This window comes from Conger conger, chromosome 11 (genome assembly GCF_963514075.1).
Source record: "Conger conger chromosome 11, fConCon1.1, whole genome shotgun sequence".
Lineage (NCBI taxonomy): Eukaryota > Metazoa > Chordata > Actinopteri > Anguilliformes > Congridae > Conger > Conger conger.
The window spans coordinates 34,102,409-34,125,125 of record NC_083770.1 but is presented as its reverse complement, the minus strand read 5'-3'; the positions used below and the strand labels follow the sequence as shown (position 1 = coordinate 34,125,125).

Below are 22,717 nucleotides of genomic sequence, written 5' to 3'. Positions count from 1 at the left end.
TGCCTGGAAGAAGAGGCACACCCGCGACCCCATGTTGTACGCTGGGCCTCCATTCCGAGGCCACTGCGGGGGGGTTTAGGGGGAAGGGCACCCGCACAGATGTGGATTTTGGGAAGGTGCGTCAACGAGCAGAAAACATGTTTTATAGCTCTGCCTGAGAGGCTGGAAGACAGTTTGATTAGTGCTAATTTAGCTCATGAGTGTTGCTCTTGGCTCCCACTACAATCGCGCGGCACACCAAAAAGCTCTCGGTGCGATCTGCAGGAACAGGCACCGGGGGCGAGGCAGTGATTTACGGCCTACCAGCCCTGCAGGAGCTCAGGGGTTCCAGCCGCTTCGCCACGACGACACGGCACCCGACCGCACCGTCCGGCGACCGGCCCTGAACCCCCGGCCTGGATAAAATGGGTGTATGCGCATTTTGTGAAAAACGGGTGCGCTTCTCGGTCATGGGACGAGCGGGGCGAGGAGGGCCTGGCCCAGCCGCTGGGCTCCGCCGCACACAGGTGTTCACTTTGCCTCAGAGCTACGCATTTGTTCCAGAGCGAACGCTTCGTACCGCTCAGACGGGTTCGTGTCACGTCAGCGTCTGGGAGTGAATCGTTAGCCAGCTCGCGGCTGAGAGCCGATCGGCCACTCCAGGCGCGTCGACACTCCCCCTTCCAGCCCCGCCCCACCTCCTCCGATGAAAACTAAGCTACCGCATCTGCAAAACTTTTCCTGCTGTAATCTGAAGCTCCCTCCTTGGTTTTCAGTGTTCTGTAGCAGTCTTTCTCAGGCTTTCGCAGGGCAAGACTTTTTGTCTTAAAACAGAACAGGAGAGAAAGCAGGAAATTGGATGTCAGTGCTGCTGGTGGAGGAAGAAATGTAGTGTTTACATGCACTTGCAGAGGCCATAAAATAGTTTTATTTTTAGTCCTTATGCTGGCTGCCCAGAGGGGACTTCACCTTGTACTTTGGGGTGGGGCGGTGGTTGCTAGGCAGCATGGTGCCCAGTGGCACTCATGCATGGTCTCCTTATTGCCGAATTCCACTTCCACCCAGTCCCACCCACCCCCCCCCACCCCACTCTGCCTGCCCTTTCTCCTTATGCAAGTCTGCAAGAGGTGTGTGTGTGAGAGTGAGTGTGTGTGTGTATGTATGTGTGTGTGAGGAAGAGAGAGTGAGAGAGAGAGAGAGAGAGAGAGAGAGTGTGTGCTTGTGTGAGAGTGTGTGAATGAGTGAATGAGTGAAAGTGAGTGCTCGTTAAGTAAACAAATCTCCACACCCCGCCCTCAGTAACTTCTGCAGACGGGATTTAAAAGGAAAAGAGATGCTTGTCTTCCTAACTGCCTCTGTAGTGATGTGGGACCACACGGCAGCATTAGCTGCTTGACGGCTGAGTTTCAGAGTGCAAGCGCTGTGTGTCTGAGGCTGCCGAACTTTACCCCGAGAACGGTTATGACTCATTAAGTGTGACCTGCGTTTTGTGTGGCGAGAGCCTCGCCTTTGATCCCTTCTTATGTCCTTCCCTCGCCTGGGAAAGAGGAATAAAGAACGGGGCTTAGCCCAGACGGTGAATCACTGAAAACACACCATGTAAAGGGATGAAGTCAGGATAGGATCGCTATCAAACCGAAGACAGAGCGCGTTTCTGCCACTAAGAAAAAAGCCATTCCGAACCATCCACAGCCTTTTTGCTCACCGTCTTCCGGAACGTTCTTCAGCTACAGCAAGTTCCTCGTGAGGGTGGGGGGGGGGGGGGGGGTGAGAGGCGACGGGTAACGGCTTTTGGGACTTCCCCGTAAAAGGGGGCGCAGGGGCTCGAGAGACCGCGACATGGCCGGAACGCCCTGAAGATTGCTTTTGATTGAAACTGCTCCTGCGGGTCGCGGCTGGGTGCGCGCACTCTCCGGTAATGTGTTTTACTTTTACCTGCTGGGAGCTTAATTAAAAAACAAAGAGCCTCAATTTAAAGGCCATTACTATGCTAATTTGGGATGAACAGGGCGGTGATTAAGCAGTATTTGGAGACGACTGGGGCCCCGCTCGGGGGACTGTAAGCAAGGCACTTTTTATTTGCCTTCATTACTTTCCACAATTATCTACACACCAAAGAGAAATGCTGATACCAAGCAGTAATAAAACGATTTTTCCTCATGCATTATTAAAGGTATTATTAATATATTATCATTTTCGTAATGAAAGCGCGGCCTCTTTGTGAAAGTCGGACGGAACTTCGAGTCGAGTCGAGCCTCCGCCATCGTCTTTTTAGGAAGGTAGAAACGTTCATCACTAAGCCTGGTGTGAACATGGGAATGGCAACATTTAGTTCTGGCTAGAATAATAATGTCACCATTTTAGTCATGTTTCTCCAAGGATTCATGTAAGGGAGTCCATTAAAGCATTGTTACCAGCGTAAGGAGGTTCCTTTTGATTTTTGTGCCCTTAATAAAAGCTGGGATTTTTTTATGAATAAAAGGGTCAGGACTGTTGACTATGCCCACGGAGGATGGTGCAGTTTCCCTGTAATTAATGGAAGCTCTGATCCTCTTTATTAGCTGACACTGTTTGTCCTTTCGCTAATCCAGCAGGGAGCAAGGCTGTTTGTGGTCCTTCGGAGCGGCGTTTGCGGGTAATATCCTTGCTGAAGTCTCCTTCCTGTGGGACAGATTTCAGCAGGATGTTGTTTAGAAATAACGTACCAGGGTTTTTTTTGAAGGAAACGTCTTCTCCTTAAGGTCGGCTCACGGCACAAGTTAAGCTGGGTGCCCTAGGCAAGTTCTTGATTTACGTTTGACCCCGTCAGCATTCATTCCTCTCCACATAAGATTTATACTTTGAAATGCGTGCCTGTTTTGCATGCCGAGTGTCTTGCGGAAGCCATACAAGAGGCTTCTGGTGCAAAGTAATTTCACGCCACGGACCTTATTCGGGGTGGTAGTTATAATGATGCATCCTGTGTCTGTGGCCCACATGGAGGCAAAGGGATGTGTATCAGTGTGGAGTTAATAGCTGGTGAAAATGTCCCTCTCCTGTGCTTTATTTCAACAAATGCCATCATGGGAGTCCATAATAAAGTAGCATCACAAGAAAAATATCAGAAGAAGTTGAGTGGTTTCACAAAAATATGAAGAAATTGCCTTCTCTCTTTCTCCCTCCTTCTTTCTCTCTCTCTGCCTATCTGCCCCACTCCTCCTCTCTTCTTGTACTATTGGTCCATAGGACAGTTCTGGTCTCCTGGTTTGGTCTGGGGGAGACAGTGTAGCAGCAGGAAATGTCAGAAAAGAGATGTTGTCTATGAAACCACTAAGCCACCAGAGTGCTTTCCATCCAACAGTGTGAGAGCCCCATAACCTGCATTCTTGCATTCTCTTTCTGACCCATGCCTTTGTGACTGACACTGCCAGCTGAGTTAAGCTGGCTACACAGGTTCCGGGGCCACTTCGAAGCAGTTCTCTCCAGCTGTTTTCTACTCCCTGGCCCTTTGCACTTTCTCATGAAGCACTGAGAGAAGACTCTTTTCTGTCCTAAATGAAAACACCACTCTTCCTGTGTGTGTGTGTTGTGTAAACTCGAGAATCGGCGTGTCTTCCGTTTGGGGTTTTGCCCGTTAAAGCCGTCCCTCCTCCATCTTCCTCGCCTGCTCTCGCGGTCTTGTTCCCGGGCCGGCGCTGAGAGGGACGTCTGTAGCGGGAGATCATTGGCAACATGTGGCGAAAGCTTAAGAAGTTGTCACACTTTAAGTTGGTGGTAATCTGTTCAAAGGGATATACTTGTGCATGGGGCCTTATCAGGGAGGAGAAAAGGAGATTTTTTTTTGGGGGGGGGGGGGGACGACGACTCCCCGCATGATGTTCACCCTTTCATTCGATCGCACCTCTTGAGAAATATCTTCATCCCATCAAACACATCCCAACCCACCGCCAGAGAGAGGTTGTTGCTAATGGGTTGGCAATATGTACAGTACTTATTGTATGTCACAGCACACCAAAGCAATTGAATATAATTCAGTTGAGAGAAAGAGAGACTTGATGTTTTAGTCTATCCTCACCATGCCTGCTAGTCCTCTTTTTTTTAAATGGTTTAAGCTCCTAATGTGATTTTTTTATTTTTCTGCGTCTTCAGAAATGGCCCCCTCAACCCAGCTCAGCCTTCAATAACTCATGTAGCTTCCCATAATTCCTTGCATGTTCAGCAGTGGAACAGTCACCCTTAAATTTCTCCAGAGGTCCATGAGCATTAGAGAAAGTGAGCAAATAAACACAGGAAGGGGAAAGAATGTCTGAGTGAATGATTGAGAGAAAGCGATGAAGTGAGTGGGAGCGCTTGCTCTCTCTGTCTCCTTCCCTCTCCCTCTCTTTCCCTCCATCGCTCTCTCACCCTCTCTCTCACTCCCTCTTTCCCCCCCTCTCACTCTCCATCCCCCTCTCTCTCTGTTATCTCTTGGGATTATCTCCCTGCTCCACATGCTCTGGAGGTGTAGGGTCCGCTTTGGTGAAGCCATGAATCAACATCGCTGTTGTACCCCAGCGTGACCTAACGGGTCTGACCTGGGGGGTCTTATCTGCAAATCCGTACGTACAGGTGTGAAGTGGAAAACAACGCATATCCTCAATGCAAACACACAGACACGTACACACACACTATCAGAGACATTCTGTACCAGTGCCATGGTCTCTTATCTGCCTCCACTCCAAGAATTTGTGGCTGAGGGGGCTCATACGCAGCAGATTGGCAGTGAGAGGCAGATTGTGCACTCTGCCAAAATGGCCGCTTCCAAAGGTTTCAACATCACAGCACTAAACTCCATTGTCTTCTCTCTTTTACTGCTCAAGCCATTTATCCATTTTGGCAGATGCTCTTTTTCAGTGGCAAGAAACATAACAACATACTTACAGAAGAGCTGGAGACATACTAAATAGACCTTTGGGATGAAGAATTGTGGTGGAAGAAATGAGTGTCAAAATAAAAGCTCAACAATGGCAATTATAGAGCTGAAGAGCAACATAATTGCATTATGCTAGGGTGAATAAAGCACCTGAAAACAGTGTTTAAAAGCGACCTGACCTCCTAACAGTTTTGCAATGGGTGTGAATCCTATGTTTCGATATGATACATAGCACAGCAGCAATTTGAATCCCATTCTTTAAAAATGTATGCAAATTACTACCCAAAGTGTCCTGAAAAAGAACACAGGCTCTCATACACAGGCCTTTCCCAAACCCATTGTCCCTCCATGCAAAGATTGTAATAATGCAGTCAGAGATGAGGATAAACCATTCAGTGCAAACATAGTGTCTCTAGTAGTCAAAGCCCATGGGTGAAATAGTTGTGGGAGAGCTGCAGAGTTTGGGTTCCCTTTATGCAGTCTGAGGGGAATGGGACACCAACTCACTCGTTCCCAACACACTGACCCTGTGGCCCATTGCTCTATACTGGGAGCCTGTTCCACTGGCCAACACACTGACCCTCTGGCCCATTACTCCATAACAGGGTTCTGCATTTATACTCACCCCCAGCTGTCATTCAGATTCACCCTGACCATTACACGCTCCTCCCATTTATTCTCCTGAACCCGTGTAGCTTGTAGTGCTGTCTCGTGCTCCCAGCCCACTGCTCACGGCCGTCATCGGTTCAGTCTCTCTGCCTCCTTGTTATCATCATTGTTTTTAAATTAGCGGCGATCATCATTAGGGGATGTGCCCCTGGCCGGGGCGTGGGCGGGTCCTGTCGGGCGTCGGCGGCTCGGCCCACTAATCAGGTAATGCCGGGGAGATTGAATGGCAGCGCTCCCTCCCGCACGGCCAGCCCTGCACTGCTCACACCGCGGCCTTGTTTTAAAAGGGCATTCTTTCAGAGCTGAACTTGGAAAGGTATTAAAGTGGGATTAGGTTCCTCCACAATCCAGCGCTTGTGTCATTCAGGGGGCCGTCGCCTGCCCCCACACCCCCCCCCCCCCTTCCCTCCGCCTCACCGTTTGATTGTGGCTACCAGCGGGAGTTTGAGTGACTGCGCCTTTCAAAAGAGAAGGGGTAGGGTTAAGTCCTCCCCGGCCCAGAGCCTCCCGCTAATTCCCCTTGTTCCTCTGAGAAGGATTTTCCTGTGCTGCCAGGGCGTGAAAGGCTTTCTCTGCCCGTTCGAAGGGCCGGTCGCCGCTTTCCTGGGGAGGCCCGGTTGCTATAGCAGGGGCGTCACGCATGGATATTCCATCTGAGCCCCGCTGGGAATGCGGAGCAGGGGGCCGACCACGAGTAAAAAGTCCGGATTAGACCTCGGGACAAAAGCCGGACAGGAAGATTCCAGAGGGAACAAATAGGAATTACAGCACCAAAAATAATGCAAGGTGACAGAGAAGGGAAACAGAAAAATAATGGCTTACAAGATTAGCATTGGGCAGAAAAAGAAGAAAGAAAAGAGAATTTGGGGAAAACCGGGGGTTGAGGATGGAAGAAGAGAGAGGGGAGGGGGGGAGAAGAATGTTTTCATCAGGATGAGAAGGTTTAAGTTAGCGGAGTTATATAGGTGAATGAAGAAACTGAGAAACAGCTCAAAGCTGGACTAAAGAGCCATTTCCTCTTCCTTTATGCTCCATTATCCTCGGCTTTTCAGGCTGGGATGGCCGTCATTAAATAAACATTTGATTTGGACTTGCGGGGCTGGTCCTGACAGATTTATCACCGCGCTGTCCTTCGGGTCCATTATACCCAGCATGCCCTGGGTCTAATCCCGCGCGCACGTGTTACGAATACCCTGTTGGTTATCGGAAGAGGCGGGAAAAGGTTTGGGTTCGTGTTCGGCAAACTGTGGGACAGCCGCGTATCAAGCAACCGGCTCCAACACCGGCGTTTAGATTCAGGCCCGAGCCACTGAACAACCGTTATGAGTCGCTCTCTATTTCCCTGCTTTGTTATTCTCCATTATGTTTGTGTAAGCATGTTGTTACATGAGTTTCTTGTCACTTGCCATTGTGGAGTGTCTGTTACTATGATAAACTGGTTGTTCCTCTCCTTCCAGTTGTAAACGTAATGGGTTAACTGTACTAATAAGTGTTAAAGTATCGCAGAGTGCAATCACACAGCCACACTATACCCACTCCCTCCACCCACACTTTCTCTGTTCACTTCCTGTTTTCAGTGTACCCTGGGTAGCTGAAAGCACCTTGGAGGTACAGAGCTGAGGAATTGGCTGACAGTGATATTGCGGTTGCTGGAAGCCATAAAGATAAATATATAAATAAATAAAACTCGGAGAGCCATTATGGCGAAAAGGAGCTGTGGCTGTGTTCTGAGGGAGCCATTGACTGTATCCAGAATACGCACCCCGATGGGGTTCCCAGCCACTGAGGTGTCCCACTCCTCTTCATCTTGCGTTATTGTCTGTAATTTGTGAATTATGAAAACATCACAAACTACCCCCCATTGGCATATCTGTTCCCAGACTATAAACATTCGCAGCGTAAATGGCCTAAAAGACCTCAGCTGTTAAAATTAGCGTATTGCCGCGCGCGTTAGCCCGTGCCATTTCCGTCATTTATCACCGATGATGTAATATTGCCGTCGCAGATCGGGGTTATTGTGGGTTTGATGTATACGAAAGACTGCTTCTGAGGCTGCTTCTCAGAAGGCCATAGATTTTGGCGAGAGAGGGGGGGGAAAGCATGTGAGTCGGGGCTTAATTGATAGGTGTTTTCAGCAGCCTCTTTCCAGGGAGTCAGGCTTGTTTGCAAAACATGCCATGGGCTCTTAAGGATTATCCCTTAGGTGTTTCCATAGTAAAATAATAATCTCCTTACACTATTATAATAAATCAAAAGATTATGGGCTCTCATAAAGCCTGACTTCGACAAAAATGTACGCCCCCTTTGTTATTCCCTCTGCTTAATTGTGCAAAATGTGAGATTTTAAAAGTTGGGGACATTTCTCTCCCTCACCCACCTCCCCCTCTCTCTCTAACTCCTCTCACTCACTCCTGCTCTCTCTCCCTCTTTCCCTCCAAAATAATTGTGGGTGTTGTATAGTCACATCAAACATTTTTTGGATTGGGATGTAGAAGTGGGTTTTCCCCTAAATTACATGGTACTGCAGTATTAGTTGCATAGTGCAATCCAAAACCCTTTAGGCCTTCACCAACCTATCATTTTTATGTCACCTGGGAAGACGTACAGGTAAAGAACAAAAATTGTAGAGCCAAATCCTGTCATGTCAGTCTTTACCTCGATTACGAAGATAGAATTAGAGTTTATGATCCATAATTACTGCTCATACTCATGCTGAAGTACAGGGCAAGGACGACAGTAGAGAGTGATGATTGGTGATGTTTAGTTTCATCATTGGTTCTGCTCCCTGATGCCGTTTGATAGAGCAGCAGAGGACAAGCAGGCCTCCCAGGCCTTTCTGCCTTCAAGAGGCTGCAAAGCATGTGGCCCCTTTGTTCCCTTAGCAAAGCTGAGTCCACACCCTTTAAGTCACATATATATAATATGCGTTAACTGAACGTAAGCACAGTACCATGTGCTTAATTGTAATGCTGACGTAACCATTACTACTGCCATGGAGTTGCAGAACACTGACTTAGTAAAAAAAAAAAATAACATTCAAAAACCAACTGTTGAAAGGGTTAATCCAGTTACAACTCCCTGAGCATGTGCCTTCAGCCCGCAGCGACCCTCGCCAGAGAAGACAACCGCGAATGGTCAAAAAGCCGGCAACCGCAGCAATCCTCAGTAACTCAAACAGCGAAAACCGTTACCAGAAGTGTGCGGTCGAGTTGCAAAATTAGGTTTTTTTTTTAATAAAGGCAATGAAAATATTAGGTAGAGCGCCCTTTATTTTCGATAGGGAGCCTGTCAACACAGCGCAGTCGTGTTGAAACAAATGATAGATCTGATTTCTCTCGTGGTCGCTTTCATAGAAAAAGGGCTGGGTATCCAGTTTCATCTATGAATGCGGCCGTTGTGCGGGACAGAATCGCACACGTCGTTTTTACCTTATCGCTTTCGCCGATCGGCGGCCACAATAATATTACCATGACAAAACTGTCCTTTCCCTTCTCCTGGCCCGAGCCCGTCCCATTCATCACTGTCGCGCTGATCTCCGCTCGCTGTCCCACAATGAGATAGATGCTCGCCGCAGATAGACGGGCAGCTGCTCGCGCGGACAGCCGGGTCTAATAAACCCAGACGCGCTCCTGGCCCCGACCGCCGGCTCGCCGCTTTATAACCGTCGCTTCCTGTCAACGGAGCCGACGCCGCCTTTCCCAGAAATCTCCCCGCCGATAAAGCCCCCGGGCGCGTTCGGTGACCCTCCGCTTATGGGCGGGAGGGAAGACGCGCTACGCTGTGCCGGCGGACACCTGCTGCGATTAAAGTCCGCTCTGATCCGCACGTGCCCGTTTCAACACGGCAAAAAAAAAACTGAAGAAGGTGAGACAATTTGACTAGATTTGCCAATGGAGTAAGGAAATTTCGCTTGTTAAGCAAACGGCTAATATTTCCTACTTGAGAGAAAAATAAAGAAGACTCATTAAAAGACTAAAACACTTGTTAAAGCAGTAAATGGTAAATGGCAGGCATTTATATAGCGCCTTTATCCAAAGCGCTGTACAATTGATGCTTCTCCATTTACCCATTCATACACTCACACACCGACAGCGATTGGCTGCCATGCAAGGCCCCGACCAGCTCGTCAGGAGCATTTGGGGGTCCCTCGGACTGCCAGACGACTGCTCTTACTGCTTGAGCCATGTCGCCCCAGTAGATGAAGAGGTCCAAGCTGGGTCAAAGCACGCTCACCCAGATTCAGGAAGGCTGGAAGACTCCGACAGTGTTTCCAATTAGTAAATATTAGACATTGTGGGATGTTTCACAGAGTTAAAATTATCAGTTAAAATGATCAAGCCCTCTCTTTAGGACCAACCTCCCACCCAGCCCCAAAATTTCAGGGGAATGTCAAAAAGTCTGACTAGCAGCCCCACACTCGATTTGTCATTAACCACAAAAAGGCAAAACCAAACTTAACAGCTGGAGTTGGAGGACAAACTACAGGCCTACTCTGCATGATCTAGCAACTGCTGCATTTGTCTTTATCATTCATAAGACATACAAAAATCTGCATTGCTTCGTCAATCTTCATTGGTTGTCCTCTTTTTAGCTTTTAAACATACATTAGAGGGGTGGCTGTGCATTCGCAAAGCCATGGGCTTGTAACCAGGGTACAGTTCCTGAAGTTCTTTGCTAGTTTTTTGCCCTCTGAGCAAGTTCTTATCCTAAATTAGGCAGCAGTAAGAGTAGACAACTTGTCAGTATGAGAGATGTGTACAATGCCCTGTATGGGTAAGGGTGCGTGCTGAGGAAGTAAATTGTCCATTAAAAGATTAATAATCCTTGCGTGCACATGGTGTTCCTGTTGGGGAATTTGTAAGGGGAAACTGTTCAGTAAAATGGCTGATTGATGGTTTCTTTACACTGACTTTAGATTTGTCCTTAATGTGATCTAGTTGAGGTTTTCTTAACCCCAACGCCCTCCTGGTAACTAATAAAATAATGTAACACTCAAAATACTCAAAATGAGCGAGCAAACCTTTCACAATAGGAGAGAGATAAAAAAAAAAGAAAGTCAGGTTACTAGGTGCTTCAGGGTGTTTTTTTATTGCAATGCAAATTGACTCAGATCACTTAACACCGTCTTAAAAAGCTGTTTGGGGCTAAAAGGCTCATGTCTTCCCGACCACTGGGTGCCCGCAATTGAGCTTTACTGGAGCGTTGCTGGGTTATCCTGGGCACTTTTACAGATGAGCTGCTGTCAAAGGGAGAGGCTCAGTGGCTACCCACAGGATCAGCCTTCCAGCCCTCTCTATCCAAACATACTTTTGACGGACGGGTCTGATGGGCTGGGTCCAACCGGCCCTCAGCTCAAAGCCTCCCTAACATGCAGACCTACAAAGCCTTACCAAGACATTATGCGGCCAAACATCCTGTCATTTTGGTTTGAAGGTCGCGTTGAGGTCTCGAGTAGGAGTTCAGTTAATCCGTCCTAACCTGGAACACACTAGCATAAGGAAGCACTCCTACAAGACGCCTTTTGTGTCTGGTGGCTGGTTTAAGTCATCAAATTGGCTCGGAAGTGAATTTAAGTCAACAAATTCACTTTTGAGCGCAAAAACAATTGGGTTGTGGCCCCGTTTCATCCTCGCTCTTTCTCGTCTCCTTCAGACTCTTCGCCACCAAGTGCAGCGGCTGCATGGAGAAGATAGCGCCCACAGAGTTTGTGATGCGCGCCCTGGAGTGCGTCTACCACCTCAACTGCTTCTGCTGCTGCGTGTGCGACCGGCAGCTGAGGAAGGGCGACGAGTTTGTCCTCAAGGAGGGCCAGCTGCTCTGCAAGAGCGACTACGAGAAGGAGAAGGACCTGCTGAGCTCCGTCAGCCCCGACGACTCTGAATCGGGTGAGTCTGTCAGCTCCTGCACCGTCCTGCTGGGCACCCAGTGTTGCTCCTTTAAGCCCAGTCTACATCAAACATTGTGGAGATGGGATGGTTTTGGAAAGTTTTTTGAAGATAGTCTTAGCATTGTGTCCTGTCCAGTTTTAAAATGTCCATGACATTTGACATTTGAATTTGTACGTTCTGAGCCTTCTCCCATCTTGTCTCATCTGAAGTTGGCTGTTTCATGTAGACTGGGCTTGAGAGATCTGGAAGAAACTGCAAAAGGTTAAAGTTGCTTGTAGAAATTCCGGTGCTGGTTATATTACTAATAAGGACTGGGCATCCCTGAATTAGGCCAAAACGGTCATCAAAACCTCTGGGTTTCACACATCAGGGGTTCTCGTCTCTGGACCTGGAGGGCCACAAGGTCTGCTGGTGTTCATTTTCATCTCAGAATCAGCTGCCTTTTCAGCCACAATAAAACAGGTGAGGTGAGTGAAGTGTGTTTTCACTGCTTTAAGTGATCAGTTGAGCCAAGTTGCATTGAAAACCAGCAGAACCTACAGTCTTTCAAGGCCAGCATTTGGAACCTGCCATATGCGACATTTGGAGTTCCATGATCAAATGGGTAATTCTGGTTACATATTATGTGTTTCCCAGATAATTAGCATCAAGCAATCCTAATGCAAACAGATTGGTGAACAGTTTATTTTGAATAAAGGACAGAGATCTTATGTGTCATTACTTTTTTTTTTTATTAGTTCAAGTCTTTCAGGCTTTAAAATTTCACCCGGACACCGGTGGAATAGGGAGGCTAGAGCTGAAAGGAACAGGACGTTGAGAAACAGCATCGGAACGCCTGGCCACATTACTGTAGCAGTCCGGAGTGGGCGGATTCCTGTGCTGGAAAGAATTAAAGGGATGAGTGAAGGGAAGAGAGCCTTCACACACGCAACGCGAGCACGAGGTTGCTTATCTCTTTCCCTCCCGGTTCCTCTCTTCTTCGTAATGAGGCATCTCGCCAGGCCTTTATGTATGACCCCATCTGGTTTCCATTTAAACCAGAGACAAACGTCAGGAAATTTGTCAGAAGCATCTGTATGTGCCTGTGTCAAGTTTTTTTTGTTTTCTTTAGAACATTTGTTATACTTCTGTGTTCACACTGTCCTTGTGGAATAGAGGGTTTTTTTTCTTTTCACTTTTCCAAAATGTAGAAAGGAGTTGTGTTTTATGTGAAGAGATAGAGGCCTAACCCTGGCACTGCGACAATTAAGTGCCACTCCTCTGCATTGAAGCAGTTGGACCTGCCCTGATATCTTCTGAAAAATTGAAAACTGATGAGGAGTTGTCAAAAAAAAAACCCTGCCAAACCCACACCATCATACACGCCTCTCCAAGCGTTCGTCTAAACCCCAAACAATTTGTAGATTTAATTGATAAAGGAGCTCTCCGATGAATGCCAGAGAGCTTTTTGCTCCTGACGGCCTTCCCATCCACATGTAATTAACCCCATGGGACAAATTATTTGGCTAGCACTTTTGTCATCGAACTCCGCGAAGTCACAGAGTTTGTTTTTTGCGTACGCGCGTATGTGTTCTTTTTTTAATTATGATGATTATTTCATTACGCTAAGCGTTATCATTTCTTAGCAGATTAAATTTCTGTCCACCGGACAATAAACGCTGTACCCCACAGGGTCATAATAATTACGGAAGCTGCAAGCTGTTTAGTTGAAGTGGCACATTAGGAGGGCCAGCGGAGAGAAATTAGCGGCAGCGGAAGAAGCATTTAAACAGCCAGTGATTCCGAGAGACACTCGTGCACCGTGCAGTCAGGTCCTGTAAAGATAATGGTCATTGATAGCTTAGAAAACAGAAATTAAGCATAGCGTTTCTTGTTACCCTTTAAAGCTTCTAACTGTTTAGCTAGTTGTGGATATACTGTAGCGGATGAATAGTGCATTTTGCCGCTCCGCTACGTTACGCTACGTTCATTTACCCTGTTTGAGTTCTGCGGCCTCTTTTTATATTCGGATGATGCAGTTCCCATATGCAGTCTTCCTGTTTTTTATATAATTTTACATTGTGGTGGATATGTGATGTGTGTGATTCTTATCAAAGATTTATTCAGTGCAAAGCAGTGTGCAATAAATTATTAATGACTCAATGTCCAGACCAATGACAAATGTACATATTTTGTCATCTCTTGCAAGTAAGAACTATGTTCCTCTAGCAGTCTAATTGTGCTTGTGGCCTATTCCTTTAGTAATAAATTGATAACAGAGTATTAAAACCACATGCTTTGTCCACTTTCATAATGAATGTGCTGGTATGTTGCCTGTATCCCAAGGACTTGAAAAGAACAAAAACAAAAATGTATCATTTGACCGGCAAAACACAGTCGTGGTTTCAAAAACATGTCAATTCTCGCATGAAAGAAATTCCGATAATGTAATATTTTAAAACATCTGTTTCCGCAGAGAAAAGTGACGACGAAGATTTAGACATCAAGCCAGAGAAGGGGTCGGGAGGTCAGGGGAAGGGCGAGGATGGGAAGGACCCGCGGAGGCCAAAACGACCGCGCACCATCCTCACCACTCAGCAAAGGAGAGCCTTCAAGGCCTCTTTCGAGGTCTCCTCCAAGCCCTGCCGAAAGGTGAGTCCGCTAATCTGCTCTTGTTCCACTTGGTTCCTCTGAGGAGGACAGCTGCTGTCTAAGTTGCTAAGAAGATCTCTTCAAGCAGTTGGGAAAGATTTTTTTACAGAATGAGATGACAAAAGGGACACCTGTGACAACACATGACTACTTAAGTGAGGCAGACTTTAACAATAAGAGGCACCCTACCCACACTCTTTTGCTCCTGCTTCTATCTGATCTGAAACATTAACTTTTCTGACATCAAGTCTGACTTGGGTCAAGCATTGAACACATTGTCCTCTAACTGCAGATAGCTAATTTACATCTCATTGGAGATTAGCATGCTAGCATGTCTGGCTGTCTCCGTTAGCCACTGCAGGTGTTGATTTTGTCTCTTCCCCCAGAGTCTCTTTCTGAGCTTGCTCAATGCATCGCAGGCTGCCAGTACAATAATTCTTATATCAGGAGGGATTAAAAGCAGGCTTTATTTTTAGACGCCATCCAAAACACATGGGCTTTTGAATGAAAAGAAAATTAGGGAGGGTAGGAAGCGGGGGTGTGCTAGAGTAACAGGGGGACATCAATCTGAAAGACCGTAGAAGTCGAGTCTAATGGCTTGCATGTGGAGAATGACAGAATGAAATTCTTTGAACAAGAAGGGGCGAATGTACGTAGGGCTTGATGTTAATTGTGTAGCCAGGTAGTAGCTTCTACAGTTCATTCTCTCAGTTATTGACAGGGTCTGCACTACAGACCAGTTTCCTATAACTTATAATAATAATTTATATAATATTATTTTGTGGAATGTGGTTGTGAAAGAAATATTCTAACTGCGTAGAAAACAGAGGGCCATATTGCAGGGCCTGCCTCCTTGTAAACACCCTTCCGTTTAAAGAACCACTGCGTCAGTGCGGCACTTTGAAGTGGCTGGGTTGACGTTAGCCGTGGTGGCGGACGGGCACTCCCGCTCAAAAACGCAACACAGGGCGGCGCCGATGCAGTCGCCCCACGCTTACCGCTTACCGCTGTCTTCCCCTGACCCGCCTGCCACTCCCCCGGCCCCGGGACCGGGTCCGAGTCACAGCCAAGTCCTCACAGATTGAGCGTCTTCCGAAGCCGAGGAGAATAGAGAGGGGAGACCGTGCTCTTGAAAGCAGTCCAAATAGAATAGCTGTGAGTCATGCGATCTGGAGCGGTTTCTGTTCATGGGGGCGTGGCTGAAAGGCTTTCTGGGTTGTCTCGTTCGCAGGTGAGAGAAACCCTGGCCGCCGAGACGGGCCTCAGCGTCCGCGTGGTCCAGGTGTGGTTCCAGAACCAGAGAGCCAAGGTAAGAGAGCAGTCTGGGATCCAAACTCACTGGATCGCGTTGAGCAATCTGCACCGTTTGTGATAAAAACCAAAAACTGCAATGGGGGATTATAGAACCGGGCCAAACGCAGTGCCGTATATCATTTCTTTTGGTTTAAAGGAGAGGCAGACAAAGATGAAAAGTGCTGGCAAAACCTAAGCAGTCGTCTCTCTTTAAACTTAACCTCTCACTGCAGGCCTCAGGACTCCCTTTTTTAAAAGTTAAAGTTCACTACATACATATCTGTGTCAGACTTAACTTAATATCTGCCCTACCTCCTATATCCGATTGTATCTTCAAAAGGTTTCGGGTAATGAATTGCAGTCAGATATCTGTGTGGGTCTAGTTCACTGCGAGGTGAGAATTAAGGAGACTCTTGTTCGTTTTCTTGCATCAGAGTATTTGTAAAAAAAAACGGTATCTTTTTTTCCCAGATGAAGAAGTTGGCACGTAGACAACAGCAGCAGCAGGAGCAGCAGAATTCCCAAAGGCTTGGGCAAGGTGAGCGTAAACCTCAAAGACAGGCAGGGACAGGTGGGCTGATGCGACTGCTTCAATAGCGGCCACCGCCCAGACACTGTTTGTCTGCTCATCTGCTACTTGACTGATTTATGCCACACCAGCCTTGTTTTTGGATTTAACCTGCTAACATCTTTACAAAGACTCTTGATATGATACTGACTGTAACGTACTGTAGCGCTCAATGGTGCCATCGTCCTGTCGTAATATAGTACTTACATTACAGTTATTTAGCTGACGCTTTTATCCAAAGCGACTTACAGTTCATTTGACTAAGCAGGGGCCAAATTCCCCTGGTGCAATGTGGGGTTAAGGGCCTTACTCAAGGGCCCACAGCTGCACGGATCTTATCCTGGTTACAGGAGGGTTTGAACAACCAACCTATTGAGTCCTAAGTCAAGCAACTTAGCAACTAGGCTCTTGTTATTGTCACATCCTCGTGCAGAATGCTATTATTTAAATTTGCTATTATTTTAATTTACGAATTGTCATAAGGAATCATATTTTTGGGAGTTATCTGTCTCAATAGCACATATGCTAGTCTAATCTACTGGAGAAACACATTTCCACACTGAGTTCATAGAGTTCATGTTAAATTGCTCAGTCCTCTTTTGTTGACTGTGGCTGTGTGGGATCATTGGAAAACAAGGTCAACACGCAAGTGAAGGAGTCAGAGGAGGAGGCGACAGCAGCCTCCCTCTGTGTGACCTCACTGGCCTTCTCCGCTTTCCTCTCCTCTGCGAGAGATGAAGGAGCTGGAGAGCGCAGCCTCAGTCAGGCGTGGCGACGGAAAAAGCGTGGGCGAATTTACGATGCGGGCACGCTAGAGGTCCAGAGCTCCCCTCCCCTTCACCCACCACATCCCAGCCAGACCAGTTCTGTCCTTCAAGGATGGTACAGTAATTTATTTTTGTATGTGCGCTTTTGTAATTTACTATGAAAAGATGTATAATCAATAAAGTTATTTAAAAACTTCAAAACGTCAAACCCCAACTCCGCCCCCTTGCCACACCTTCCCTAAATGCAATTATCTGCCCTTGACTCATAGTATATTACAGAGGGAGGCGGGCTGGTTTGGCTCAGTTAGGATAATGTCACACATTGCCTTCTGGGCTGTTCTGTAATGGTTTATCCCTCCTGCCCCTGTTAAAGGAAGTGGGGACTGAAAGGGACTCGTTCGTTAACAGCGTGGGGGAATCATACTAATTTTAGTTCAATTTGTGTTTTATTTCCCTTCTTTGGTTGCTATAGTAACCATTTTGAACTGTGAACTGCCTTCTCACCTCCAGTTGCTGTTTTAGCTGATGCACTCTGGGATTGATAATGATCTAATATTTGGAGGGACAGAACCTCTGCCTTTCCACTGAGAGAAAAAAGGGCTTTTAGCACTAAAATTCTAGCTGTCCTGTTTCACTCAAACAGGAACTTCTTTTGGGGTTTCGGGGCAGAAATATTATCAACTGACAATGAATCGAACAATGAAAATGGCCTTTGACTTATTTTTATTTACTTATTTTGCCATGAAGGTGTTTATTTTATTGACCCACGTCACCAGTTTGTTTGACAGCGGACATGTTCTGCCAGGGTAGTTGAGCCGGGGTTTGGCCATCAGCCGCCTTTCCTTGCGTGTCTGGCTATCACCCTGGAAGGGGAAGATTACAGGAAATTAGGTGAAGTTTAGATAAGCATGCATTCTGATTGCACGGAAGGACCTGCTGTTCCTGTTCCATTCGTTATAGGATGATGCACCATTTCCTGAGTTAAAAGGAAGAGCACCCGCTGTTAGCATGCACTGCAATGTAATCTCCAAAAACAGGAATGTCTTGTTAACATTCAGTACAACATGAGTGTAATAAAGTCGCTTATATCATCATTACATCAATACAGGAACATGTTTTCATTTGAACATCATTTATATGAGGAATACTTATTATGAAGTGAGATGTAGAAGTTGCCATGTTTATTTTGCTAAGCTCTTTACCGATGTGGGTGAACTTTGAACAAGTACATAAAGCCCTCCGTTATGACCCAGGCAGACGTAATGGAAACGTTACCAGAAGCTGTTTGAAATGAATTGCAGCTACATCCTTCCAAAGGTGGGCGGTGCTCTACAGAACATCACAACAGTGAGGCCTCCAGCCTTAAACCCACAGTCTCTTCTCTGAGCTACTCACTGATTGGCCAAGGGCCAAGGTTTCCTGTGACATCATCCCTCTCCGATGTCACTCACGAAGAACTGTCTTTCCCCTTTCCAGAGGTGATGTCCAATCGGATGGAGGGGATGATGAACTCTTACACGCCATTGGCCCCGCCTCAGCAGCAGCTGGTCGCCATGGACCAGAACGGCTACAGCACAGACCCCTTCCAGCAGGGGCTCACCCCCCCACAGATGCCCGGGGACCACATGAATCCATATGGTGAGCATCCACCCCACTCCCCCAATGGGACATGTGTTTGAGATACATTCACTCCGCCCCCCAGCAAAGATGTGCCTCCTCAGAGCCCCACCCCCTCCCACCACATAAGCTGACTCAGACACACTCGTGTGACCGCCGGTTTATTTTGAAGTTTTCTTTTAAATGAGTCCAGCATGTTTTGCGTGTCTCCCTCCCCCCCCGCCCCGTGCCTCGCTCTTGACTCGCTCTATGGTTTCCGCCTGTGTCGGGGGGTTTGTTGGCATACGCCGTGATGCTTTGTGACAGTTGCGTTCCTCTGCGAGGCAAACTGGGATGCTCCTGATGGGTTGTGGCCAGGCTTGATAAACAATGGTAAACCGTGGAAAGTGAAATGAAAACTCCATGGGAAAATTGCATGAATGCATCTTCATTCAAGGTCAGAGGCAAGAAGAGACATGAATCTGGTTAGAAAGCTGATTCGGCTAATTCAGCACAACAATCAATATTAGCCCATGCATTTTGTAGTATATTGAGTGTAAGCAAAATGTATTTGTATTAGGGAATGTCTCCATCTGTCTATGCCTTTGTCCGTGTATACAGAGCTATGCGTACTTACATACATCCATACATACATACATACATACACATGTTGCAGGAGTCTTAGACAGGGAACAATCAAACATTCACTCTGAAGCACATTGCTTACTGTCACTTGGAAATGAAAATCTTTAATAATAAAACTGGTACGTGCTCTCTGTGTCTGTTTGGACGTTTGCTGCCAAAATTGTCTTATTTATTGTTTGGTACTGCATGTGTTACTTGTGTCCAGTAATCTCCTTTCTGGCAATTGCACTCATATTGTTCTACATTCACACATTATTTGTGATGGGCAGGCTGGGTTTCTTCTAAGACATAAATCTTGAAGCTGCCATCTTGAATAGTTGGTTAGGTTCCAAGCACTACTGCTGACCCTAGTCACACAGTCATTTAGCAGCATCTTTATTTCATAGCCTTTAATGCTCGTTATTTTACGCTTGCCCCCTAAATGACTGTAATTGTGCATTGTGTGAAATAATACAGATTAAAACGATGGCTCATAAAAATACAGTATCAAGGATCATGGAGGCAACAATTAGCTTATTTTAGGAACCTCTGCAATTAGTTGTGCCACCGCTGTAGCCCTTCATTTCAAGATCAAGCGTTTTGAAGCAGATACTGTACATAAAGAACAAACATATGTATATATCCCGGTTATTTAGCTGTCGTCCCTGAGCAGTGAATAATTTAGCAGCACAGGTCTTCTCGTTTGTGCCCAGACAGGCAATTTGTGAGTGTTATCCCGATATAAATGCTTTGCCCAAGGTAGACCCAAAGGTGCTTCTGAACAACAGCAATGCTCCGCCATCTCGAAAACAGACCCGCACGCCCAAGATACCAGAGAGAGCTACGGTTTCAGCTCAGACATTTACCAACGTCTCTTGTCATTCCTAAAAGTCATTTTTATTTGGTGTGTGTGCGCGCGGGTGCGTTTTTTTTAACCTCCCATTACCTCCCGTACGTCCAAATCCTTGTTCTTATCACACTTCTGCTCAGATTTTATGGCTTGAAAAGTGTAACCAATAACATTGCCAGCTCATTAAAAATGTATGTCCCCATCAAACTGCCAGTTTCCTGATGTAACGGTGCCATTTAGATCCTAAGAGTCTAATAAAGCTACCAGCACCCCCAAGAAAAATCACACAGTTTAAGTTTTTAAAGAGGGAAACATTCGCAATTAGCCCTGTTCACAGGAACCTATAAGAGACACCCCCGTTTACTGAGTCCCAGCGGAACCCGGCTCTCCCACATCCCATAATTCACTGAGCATCTTGTGACATGTTTGTTGAAGAATTTCTTTAAGACTGCAGTGATATGTAATTAGAATCTTCAGACCACAAATTTGACATTTAGGAAGATCCCAAATGATTGCAAAATTGTATGACATACTGGTAAACAATACACCATTTTAATGATGAAGGCAGCCCTTACACAGGCCAGCAGCCGCTGTGGCAGTTTTTAATCAGCGCACGGCTGCGTTTTTTGTGGTTTTGTTCCTTTTATGTTCTTTGTTCATGTGTAAATGGTTTCTGGACTTGCTGTTCGGAAACTCCTCTCACGCCAGGCCCCTTGTTTCACCTCCGCAGGAAACGACTCCATTTTCCACGACATCGACAGCGACACATCCCTAACCAGCCTCAGCGACTGTTTCATGGCATCATCTGAAGTCAGCTCCCTGCAGGCGCGCGTGGGAAACCCCATCGACCGACTCTACTCCATGCAAAGCTCTTACTTTGCATCCTGAAAACAAACATGGACGCCAGAGAAGGGAGAGAAAGAGAGAGAGAGATATAAACCCACACACACCCATATAGACTGTTCTTTTCCATTTCTGTTTTCCTCAAGAGAGAAAGAGAAGAGGAAAGAAGGGAACTCACCACGATAAGCAGAATCTAAGCAATGACTTCTTCCTGGGCCAAAGTGCTGAGGAAGGGCAACGAACTTGAAGAAAAAAAAGACAGTTCCCCCCCCCCTTCCTCTGTAGTGAAGAAGCAGAGGACCCCTCAACTCCAGCAGATTTCAGAGTTTTTATAGATATATCTGTAGAGTGTTTGTATATGGCCTTCTCTGATGTACACCTCCTTCCTCTTCTCGTCGACATAGACACACAAAGAGTATATATGTATTATCCAAGCCACTGATTTTAAAACCTCAGTCAACCAAATACCGGCAAAGTTCTCACAGTGCATGCACCCATCATTATCTTGTGAACATTGAACTGAGAAAAAAAAAATGAATAGCAATTTTCTTAAAAATAAAAAAGACAAAAAAAACTTGTGAGTTGAGTTGTAAAAAAAAAAATGATGTGGTATTTGGACTTCCATGTTTGCTCTTTACACTGCGTTCAGCATAAGCATTTTAGATCACTTTGATAGATTTTAGCCCTTATTAGATGGTATGGTATTGCATACAGAAAGAGAGCAAGCGTGAGCGAAAGAAGAGAACGTATGAAATGTAACTATGGAGGACAAGTGTAGTGTCAGTTGAGTGTACATAAGTGGAAACGTTTCCAAGGCAAATCAGTTGTGCATGTTGAAATGGAAAAGCGTTCTATTTATTTAACTGTTCCATGCTCCAGAAGGTACTTAAAGAAACTGAAAAGCTTTATTTAAAAGGACAGAATCACAATGTAAAGTAGTTCAGTAGCATATTATCATAATTCACTTGTAAGTCGTTTTATTATGAAATTCAAAATAGTTGTTTTTTTTTTGTTTTGTTTTTGTTATTTTTCTCGTTTTGTTTTGTTTTGTTCTGTCATCTAGGCTGTAAATCAGCAAAATTGTGCTATTTATTTGTTACAAGCTCATTGAGACCTTGTTAAGAGTGCATTTTTAATGCAAAAATTTGCTATATTACCAAAGTTTGTTGGTACTACGAATAAACTCTGAAAAAACATTTTCTCTCCTACTGATATATCTTTTTTAGCTCTCTGCCCCTCATTGGCACTAGCAACACAAGTATCATACAGTAATTACAATGGCCACTTCTGCATTTGGATCAGTTTTTCAGGGAAAGCATGATTATCTGGTTTGTAGCGTAGATTAAGATAAAACTACATAAGGCAATTGTATTAAAAAAATGTATATGTGAATTCTTTAACCTCTGTGTGTCTGAGAGGTTGAAAGCCTTTCCTGTTTACTCAACTTCACATAACTGCAGTCACTTGGTATTTAATAGTGGCTACAAGTAATTGCTGCATGTCAAGCTTATTGCATTTTTTCTACTTCAGAGTCATTTCATGGCCCTTGGCACCAGCTGCTCCCAAGGTATGGAGGTACCTGAATTATATCTGCTAAAAGAAAGAAAATATGTCATTTTCAGGTAATTCTGTGCTTGGTATTTAAGTGGCATGGAGGGACAGAGGCCTAATCATGGGATAATGTTCCTCACTCTGTGCATGCCCTGACACTGACAGAGAGATGAGAGGGGGAAAAAGACCTTAAATGTTCAGTAATCAACGTGGCACGAGGGAGTCGGAGAGGTCAAGGGGTCGCGGCGGCTGTTTATTACACTCACTTTGTAATGATCCTCTCCCTGGCAGGGGATGCACCTCTTACAGCACTCAGATTTCACAAGCTGTCACTGGCGCTATGGCCATATCCAAGTAGTGCACGGTAGAGCGAAGGGTCGCCGTTTTTTTATTTACAGAGGACTCGTTATCTGTTCGCTTGGGCAAGGACATATTTTCCCAAGACTCCGCCAAACAACCCACCTTAACCAGATGGTATATTGTAAAAAAAAATTATGGCCTCATCCCATACCTCTCCACTATGCCTAACACAAGCAAACACACACACACACACACACACACATATAC

At 46.0% G+C, this 22,717-nt stretch overlaps 1 protein-coding gene across 2 annotated transcripts in view; it reads left to right on the top strand.

The window, feature by feature from the left end:
- Positions 1 to 21,679, top strand: part of lmx1bb (LIM homeobox transcription factor 1, beta b) — a 75,257-nt gene extending 53,578 nt beyond the window's left edge. For both annotated transcript variants that reach the window (XM_061261098.1, XM_061261097.1), the window contains 6 exons: positions 11,192 to 11,424; positions 13,883 to 14,058; positions 15,290 to 15,367; positions 15,823 to 15,889; positions 18,163 to 18,324; positions 20,487 to 21,679. In XM_061261098.1, coding sequence (XP_061117082.1) covers positions 11,192 to 11,424; positions 13,883 to 14,058; positions 15,290 to 15,367; positions 15,823 to 15,889; positions 18,163 to 18,324; positions 20,487 to 20,644 — 874 coding nt within the window. In that variant the 3' untranslated portion in view covers positions 20,645 to 21,679. The remainder of the gene's footprint in view (positions 1 to 11,191; positions 11,425 to 13,882; positions 14,059 to 15,289; positions 15,368 to 15,822; positions 15,890 to 18,162; positions 18,325 to 20,486) is intronic.
- Positions 21,680 to 22,717: the final 1,038 nt, after the last annotated feature.